Source organism: Halyomorpha halys, unplaced genomic scaffold (assembly GCF_000696795.3).
Source record: "Halyomorpha halys isolate HHAL.00 unplaced genomic scaffold, Hhal_1.1 Scaffold1319.1, whole genome shotgun sequence".
Taxonomy (NCBI): domain Eukaryota; kingdom Metazoa; phylum Arthropoda; class Insecta; order Hemiptera; family Pentatomidae; genus Halyomorpha; species Halyomorpha halys.
The window spans coordinates 38,628-48,024 of record NW_027108542.1 but is presented as its reverse complement, the minus strand read 5'-3'; the positions used below and the strand labels follow the sequence as shown (position 1 = coordinate 48,024).

At 30.1% G+C, this 9,397-nt stretch overlaps 1 protein-coding gene across 1 annotated transcript; it reads left to right on the top strand.

Moving 5' to 3' along the window:
• Positions 1–1,635: 1,635 nt before the first annotated feature.
• On the top strand, positions 1,636–2,523 carry LOC106689284 (mantle protein). Its single transcript, XM_014434181.2, has one exon. It carries the CDS (start codon positions 1,653–1,655, stop codon positions 2,373–2,375), a length of 723 nt encoding a protein of 240 aa, XP_014289667.1. The 5' UTR covers positions 1,636–1,652; the 3' UTR covers positions 2,376–2,523.
• Positions 2,524–9,397: the final 6,874 nt, after the last annotated feature.

Below are 9,397 nucleotides of genomic sequence, written 5' to 3'. Positions count from 1 at the left end.
ATACATTTTAATTTTATTTTAAAATGAAAAAAAAAATATGTTCTCAAACTAAAATTAGTAGGATTCTGTGATTTTTATTAACTTGAGTGTATAACCAACAACAACAAAAAGTCGAAAATTACTAAAAATAAATATAAGTAGTAAAATTAATTGACCACCATTATAGAATAAAATGTGTTTTTGGACGATTTTCAAAATAATATAAACTCTATTCATAAATAAATCTCAAATTTATAAAATATTTTAACACAGTATATGTTTTATTTGTGATGATTTCAAATTTCGTCCCAAAAAAGATACAGGCATAAAAAAATGGAATATTATAAAAATGTCAGTATTTGATGAATTGCTGCTGGATAAGGAAGCCAATATAATACTTCATAACTTTTTAACGGTCGAGTGTGATTCTGACCAAATCACCTCCTTTCACAACCGTAGGTTTAATAACAGTACTTCTTTACTAAGCAATGAACCCATGATGCGTCATGGGTTGTAGCGGTACAGTTTTTTTTTTTTTTTAATAACTTTTTAATACAGTATATCCAAGGATCTACGTACTAAAATAATAACATTGACATTTATAATTTATAATCTAATATAATAATAATTTAATGTTTAGACTATTTATTCCTGAATAAAATGGTATTCTTTTGTAACCCTAGGTTGTAAGTAATATAAATTGCCCTAAAATAACGCAAAAATTAATATGTTTTGTGAAACGAAAATTACTGCGACTGGAGCTTGGAAAAATATGAATAATTTTAATATTTGTTTTTAGACATTGAAGTAATATAGGATTCCTATAAAAAAAAATCTTTTGTTTAAAAAATGGTCTAGACACCTTTTTTATTAAATCATCTATTACAGTTTTACATTTATTTCAATTTAATTTGATAATATACATATGCAACTTAGTGTATGTGCCCTGCCTGGAAAAAAAATAAATAAGAGGGTATTGAAAATGTCTTTATAACTTAATGAATAGAAAAAAATAAAGAACATACATTTCTGTCTACCCAGGTACAATATTAGATTATAACCTTCACATAGAACATTTATATTTAGAACTATATGAAGAATTCATTTCCTACCTAATATTACTAAATTATTTTTACATATACTTTACATACATGTGTATATGTATAAAATTTGTGTATGGTAGTATACGGATATAAATAAGGATAAGCTAAGAACATTCCAATGCTAACAGCCTTAACCTAATTATCATAAGTTAAGGTTATTTTACGACAGAAAGCTGTGATTAACGAGGCAATTTGACTCGTTTTCGACCAGAAGTAATGAGTGCTCGAACGGAAAAGTAACAAGTTGGCCTCTGCGGCTAATCCTTTTACAACTCTGATCCTAATCTCAGTTCGGAAGGATCTTAGTTTTTGTTCAGGCAACTTCTTCTTTCACGATTTATCAACTTATCCACTCCAGTGCGACATAAGGCGAGGCTGTGCATTCCGTTCATTATGAGCCGGATGTGATATAATTCGGTAAGATCTAATGAAAGGATAATTATTAGTGTGAGACTGGTGTGAACCATTGCTCAACGGCTGTTGGGCAAGCCTGTTATCGCATAGGATGGGGCTTGTATATAAAAGCGAGAGTGATCTGCTTTTAGATCATAACAGTCCGCAGAACACGACATGGGACATCAAAGAGCTCTCGCATTACTCTTATTTTCGGCAGCAGTTGTCCTTGGACATGAACCTAAGGACGTGCACATACACAACGTCAGGACGGAAATTATTCACAAGGAAGAACCAGTACCAGTACCAGTAGAGGTCATCAAGCACGTGCCATATCCAGTAAAAGTACACGTCGATAATCCGGTCCCATTCCAAGTACTCAAACCTTATCCGGTCGAAGTCGAAAAGAAGGTACCAGTTCCAGTTCACGTGCAAGTACCTCAACCTTATCCAGTCTACAAGGAAATTAAAGTGCCCGTAGAAGTGCCGGTAGAGAATCCAGTACCATACCATGTTTCCAAACCGTACCCAGTGACTGTGGAAAAGAAAGTTCCTTATCCGGTGGAAAAAGAAGTACCCGTACCGGTCAAGGAATACGTCGAAGTTCCAAAGCCGTATCATGTACCTGTCACAGTCGAGAAAAAAGTACCTTATATTGTTGAGAAAAAAGTTCCCGTTCAAGTTGAGGTTCCAGTGGAAAAACCATATCCCGTTGAGGTACCCAAACCTTACCCAGTGACGGTGGAGAAGAAGGTTCCTTACGTAGTAGAGAAGAAGGTACCGTACCCCGTAAAAGTTCCAGAGTACGTCAAAGTACCAGTACCTGTACAAGAAGAACACTACAGTCACGGATACAGTGGTTCCAGTTATGAAGAGGGAAGTTCTCACTATAGTCATTAAGTTTTATGAACTGATATTACTATTAGTAATCTTATTTGTTTTATTATTTCAATTAGACTGTAATTTTTATCAAACTAACAAATTGTTAATAGGTATTTGTTAACAATACTTTGTTGTAATAAATTGTAAATAAATTTGGTTTATTTAATTAATTTTTAATTGAAAATCCACGCTAGAAGCGGATTTATTTTAATTTAACATCAAGGTGAACTATTTCTCATTTTATATAGTTCATCGATTATCAGTTTTTGATTATGTTTAAGAGTGATTTGAAGATATTTTGACAGATTTGTATTATCAGACAATAAAAATTCAGTAATACCAGTTAATATGAATAATTAATTACAAAAAATAATAAATAAAATTTGTTTTATTAAATAACAACCTCAGGATTAACTAATCGAAGTAATACATTTCATTAATTATCTAATTAGGCTAATCAGTACGTATACTCACCATTCTTTTACACACCACTGATCTAGTCACAAATTTATTTCAAATATTCGTCCTTACCTGCAACAAATAAAAAATTAGTTCTAATAAATTGAATTATATTAAATATAACGGAAATGTGATGAATATCATAACAAACATAATTAATTTAAAATCCAAATGATCCGATATTGGGTCAAAAAACAATGTTTTATTTTGAATTCAGTGAGCACGTTTTTTTTTTTTTTTAATAAGGGTTCAAAGTTAGTACAATTCAATGAAGCATATCCCTACATATTTAAAAAAAAATTAACAGAATGTTTACAGATTATTTTAACAGTGAAAACGGGTTTGATATACGTATATAAAAAGTGTATAAATATTAAATAATGGATATGTAAATTAATAATGTTTTTATAAGATATACGTATGTATATGTAAGGGTTACTATTAAATAAAATAATTTATAATTATTATACAAACAGCAGTAATGAAGCGGACAGAAATGAGTAGAAGGTGGTAATGTAATGTGTTTAAAAATGACTTGATTAGGTCAAATTCCCTACAAGCTTTAAATCATGTCGAAATAAACAGAACTCGTCCTCCAAAATATTTTCAGACTATATTAGAGTAACTATCTATTGATGGTGGTAGAAGTAAAATAAGTTACTACATCAATCAAAATGTCGTACACAATGTTAAACTCATCAGCGAAAAAAATTGGCTTGTGGCTGCCATCTTTTATTTTATTTTTATACTAGATCGGTCTGGTGGGCATTAAATGGATAATATAACTTATATTATATATATTTTTTAACAGTCGATTATGAGGAGGTATAGTCATACAAATGACACCCCTAACAATATAAAATATTCTTATTAAAAGAAAAAAAATAATAACAAAATAAATGGATAAGAATAATGATTCTTAATAAAAGAGGAAAGTAAAATTAATAACAAAAAATAATGATATTGGTACACTAAAACAAACAATTGCCTTCTAATAGTAAAAAGAAACAAGTTAATTTGAAAAAGGGAAGAGAAAATAAAGGAGAGAAAAAAAATAATAATAAAAAATATATAAAATAACAATAATAATGAATAAATAAAATGAATAATAATAGTAAGTAGATAGAGGTAGTGCGACTATGAATTAATTTTATATTTATTAAAATTTATAAAAGAATATCCTGCAGCAGTCTTGGCTTCAGTCTTCGGGCTGAGGTTGGGTTTTCCAGGTTGTAGGTCATTGCTCCTTTAACTGTCACTAACTGTGAGTGGAACTTCATGATCTGTTTTTTGATATAATCCTCTATTTATTCCATTTGTAATTCGCGTAGGACTTTATTTTGAAAAGATTGTAGTTTCCTCTTTTTCGTGAGGGATGCCGCTCCCCAGACTTCACAGCCGTACATCAGCAGTGGCCTGAGGATTGTTTTAAATATAATAACAGTTCTTTCTGGTTTTAGTTTGGAATTTCTGTTTAGGATAGGATATAGCACTGCCTGCCATCTGAAAGGTAAGATAAAAATCTACTCACCGATACAAAATGGCTAAAGATCCCTGGACTAGATGAAGTCAAATACCATATCTCATATCCAAAATATAAATTTATGATATTATGTACAGTTTATGTGTCAAATAATATATTAATTAAAAAATTGTAATTTGAAGGTCCTGTTTTACTTTTGTTATTGGCTTAATCCGATTTACGATTTGTATGATGAATTATTACCATTCCTACGGGTATTCATAGAGTACTAAAATTGATTATAACAAAAACCTCGTACTAATGGTAACATTCCCGTCGAAGATTAAACGGTATAACGAAAACAAACTACTTTTATTTCCATCACATATTTAGTGGTTTGTGATCAAAAAATAAACTATAGGAGTTTACAACTGCCCATCAGCCGAGAAGATGTTTATGTTAGCCCTCCATGAACCGGATATTCTGGAAGTACTCAAGTTCCGAACATTGTTACATTGGGACTGGACTGTTTCTCTGTCCCCCTCAATGACGTAAAAAAACGAGACGTCTTCTAGTTTGGCAATTTACAATGTAGTTTGTAGATTGTTTCCGAGGATAAATTGCAAGCAAACTGTTCAACTTTCTCCAAATTAACAGTCACCTCGACTACTTCACTAAAAACCTAATTAACAATCCGATACCATTAGTGAGTGTTATTTTCCGGAACGGGTCTCGAATCCCTACCAACGGAGAGAGGTCGGACTGATTAATGATTTGACTCCGGGCTAAAGAAATCCAATTTTTGAAAAGCTCTCAAGTCGCCAACTTGTTCAATCTCAGTTTTGGAAAGTAATTTTTCACGGTTCACTTTGCCGAACCCGCTTCGGCCCTTGGAACCGAAAGAAAATTAATAAAATTCAAACTTTCTACGAGCTGAGTCATTTACTAACGCTCTAGGTACTTAGTGATCCTCGTGTGACACTACTTAATTTTAAGGTAAGTAAAATGAAATTTAACTTTATCAATTTGTAATTTGTTTTTTGTTCCAGGTTGTTGAAGCAACTTAAAAAACTCGTAATTTTTATTTATAAATTTATGTAATATTAATTTGATTGATTGAATACAAATATTGCGATTGTCATATTTTCAATTTGTAAATAATATAACTCAGGCTGTAGCAATCACTAACAGTAACCAGAGAAAAAATGACAATTGAACACAGCTGATCACTAACGCAGTACTTTGTAAGGAAGTACTGATACTAGATCAACGGTTGTACAAGGAGGTGATTTGGTCAGTATCACGCTCGCTCACCAGATTTTTACCCAATTAAGGGAACCCAATTTATGAGGCTGAGTGGACCCCAGGAGAGCTCCAGAATCCACAGCGTTGACTCACGGCTACAGTGTAAAAGAAAACTATTTTCTGCCCAGCCGGATTCGAACCCGGGTCCTTGGGAGTTAGTAGCAACGTACCTTACCATAGTGCCATTGCACTCCCTATTCACTTAGTAATCGAAAATTAATTGATAATATGATTTTTTTTCTGTAATCAAAGCATTTATTGCAAATAATATTAGTTCAATCGTAAATTTATTCCCTTTTTTTTAAATTCATAATTAAGGTTATTCATTTTATAAATTCGTATGTATCAGTATTTTTTACAATTTATTTTGGTTTCTAAACTAAAGTTATTACGTTAAAATTTCATTTGTATGTATTTTATAAAGAGAAGTTATTTATTTTTTTTATTAAAACATACTTAAAATGTTGTTTCCTTGTTTATTTGTATTTATTTTTTTGTCTACTCTCTTTTACTATTTTCTACTATTTATTTTTTCTCAACATTTCCTACCCAAAAATATCTCTCTGAGTCCATACTCCACCTTGATAACAGAAAAGGCTCCAATGAATCTATCAGTTCATACTGTAACAATATATATACTTTTTAGAGACTAAAATTGCTAGAAAATAATTTTATAATAATCATTGAAAGATTTTTTTATTATTTAAAATAATTTTGATACATTATTAAACACACAAAAATATCAATAAGATTAAGATAAAAAATATCCATTAATACATTTTATAGTAATTATTATTATTTATATCATATATTTATAATTAATAAGTTAGAAACATAAAACATAAAATTTCCTCTTTTTTCTTCATCGTCAATAGTTCTAGCATATAAAATCCAGTACTTAGAGCATAAATCTACATATATTTTTAAAAATTTAGGTCCATCACACTTGATTCTGATTAGGTTCAACAATACATTTATGGCCGTTCTAAAACTTCTAATAATTAGCTAATCAATAAAACAAAGTAATGAATTTTTTTTTCCATCTATAATTGTTTGTATATGGGCTTCAACGGACTTGCTATTGTAGTACAAAGAACTAGTGGCTTACGAAAATATCACTTGATTAATTATTATTACTTTATGGTACCTATTCGACGTCTAATTTAATGTTCATAAATTTGTTTTGTAACAAGCGTTTGCACTTAGTGTGTACAAGAGTGTGCATATAGTTTTCCGATTTCCTACTAGCAGCCCTGATGAAGGCAAGGAATTTCTTGCCGAAACGTTGGCACTATTAAATTATTGTTTTCAACTTATTTGTGTTATATTCTGACCGCACCCCCCAACTATCTTCTCCTCATATATTATCAACAGTCAACTATCTTCTCATCATTATTTATTACAGCTTTTAAAACTGTATTTCAAGGTCAATCATACGCCTTTTCAGAAAAAAAAAAAAAAAAAATTCACTACAAAACCATTTTCACCCCAATACCTAATCTTCAACTCTTAATCCGGGTCAAATCGGACGAGTCGCTTACTTAATTTAAGTTTATCGAAGAAACCTTCGAATGACAACATTTTTTTTTACTTCCTGCACGAGTACAAAGTTTCTCAGCAATTTTATTAAGGAAGAGAAAAAGAAAATATAATTCTAAAATAATAAAATTACCTTTGAGAAACCATTGAAAACCAATTGTTGAAATTCCTATTGGAGGTATGTAGGCAGTAAAAAATAACTGTCTGTAATAAAATATTTCTAAATAATTATTTCAAGTATGTTTTTTAAATAATTATAATTTTCTATTTTTTAAAAATATATTTCTTATTCTAAGGATGACCAGAGTTTCAAGCCCAGAAAATGTTATAAATGAGGTGAGAATGATAAAGGCTTGAAAATAGATTGCTACAATAAATAATTAATTATATATTTTTTATAATGAATAATAAAAAAAAAATGTTTAACATAAAAAGAAATTGTCAATTTATATAATAGACAACAGATAATAATTTTCAGTAATTTTAATTAGTTTTTTTCGTTAAAGTAATAATTTCTTACTTTTCTTTTAATTTATTTATTTATCTTGCATGTTTGTATTTGAATCCTACAGTTTCTATAACTACTTATATTCAAATGCATAAAAATAAGCATGAACAATCATGTAGAAGTAATAGAATTACCTGACTTTATTTCATATTTTCGCTTCTAACAAGAACATAAGGAAACACAGTAATGCATCAGAGGAATATTCTTATCCGAATTCCTCCATAAACTTATTCAAATATATATTATAAGCTATTCAGGAATAAATGAATAAGTATCTTGACTGGAGAGAATAAGAATGATATTGATTCCTACCCCAAAAGTCTTGCTCTTTGATTAGGGTTCTGGGAAAGTTTAAATACATTTAGCAAAAGGGAGAGGGGTATCGAATGCATGGTGAGAGGAAACCATGAAATATTGATGGAAATCAGAAAGAAAAGAGAGATAAAACTTCCCGTCATGATTGATTCACCTGTTCATCAAAGTTCCTGCTTCATAAATTCTCATTTCACTTACCATATCTTCTCTAAGGCTTAGTTCTCCCTCCAGTTTGATTTTAGCCTTAAAGAATTATTATATATTTAGATTCTACTAACTTAAACCGGTCTGAAGCAAAAGAATGAAAAAAAAAGGTTTCTAATAAAAATTAATGAAGATTTACAACTATATTTTTTACAATATAACAAGTAATTCTGCTATACCTTTCATCCAATTCCATACCATAGTGTTGACTCGCAAAAGAAATTAATATTTTATATTGCAAAGGTCTTGGTACCCTCCTGTGGACAGGTCAACTGATGTTTTATTGCAATAACCAATAACTAAAAGAGGGTTTTCACGAGCTGAGGTTTTGTAAAATCATTAGTTAGTGTATGAATGGATTGTTGCATTGTGGGAAGAACTTAATCTTGGAGCATTGTTGAAATTTTTTGTTGAGTAGTTATTGATTCTCATAAGTGCATTTTTGTTTCTTTCAAGTTCTTCAAGGTTTTTTTAGTCTAAACTCTAATGGATGAGGTAAGCATCTAGCATTATCCGGGACAGTCCCGTTTTTATTTATTAATGGGTTCAAAAAGCGTAAGAGGAAAATTATAAGATTAAACAATAGGATACACAGCCGTGGGTTTGTGACGAATGGTGGAATTGATTTGATGGATTTTGTAGGGATTAATTCTAACCTTCCAGTTTGACAGGCTTGATAAACGGATATGCTGTGTGACTGCAGAGTTTGGCATGCATTACTTACAAATAACATGTATGTGTCATCACTATATATAGTTTTAAAAAAAAGTTAGTTATTCACCCCAATATTTGATTACATTAATGAAAACTATGTAAAATTACTAGTCAAAATTGATGAGTCTGCCAAGTAATGTTGGGGGAATACAAAATGGTTGCTTTTTCAAAATTAACAAAAAAACAACTATTTTTCATTCGGAGCTCAATATCTCTGAAACTACCTAATAGAAAACACTAGAAAACCTGATAGCATATCATATAAAGTAGAGTAAATTTTCTAAAATATGAGCCCTAAAAGAATTATTAACGTTCAATAGTGGCCAAGATACAAGATTTTAAAAAGTAACATTTAATAAAAAATTTTCTGAAAAATCATTATTTAGTGATTTTGTTTTGGGAAATCTATATCTCAGGAACCATTAGACATATAGATGTATATTAAGAGTCAAAATCGAAGCTAGTTGATTGTACTATAATGTAGTTTATAATCTCTATCTTCGTAGGAGTAGTATTTTTTATGATATTTACCAA

What these genes read in the sequence shown, in the direction of transcription:
- LOC106689284 (XM_014434181.2), top strand. Translation starts at nt 1,653, where the DNA reads ATGGGACATCAAAGAGCTCTCGCATTACTCTTATTTTCGGCAGCAGTT.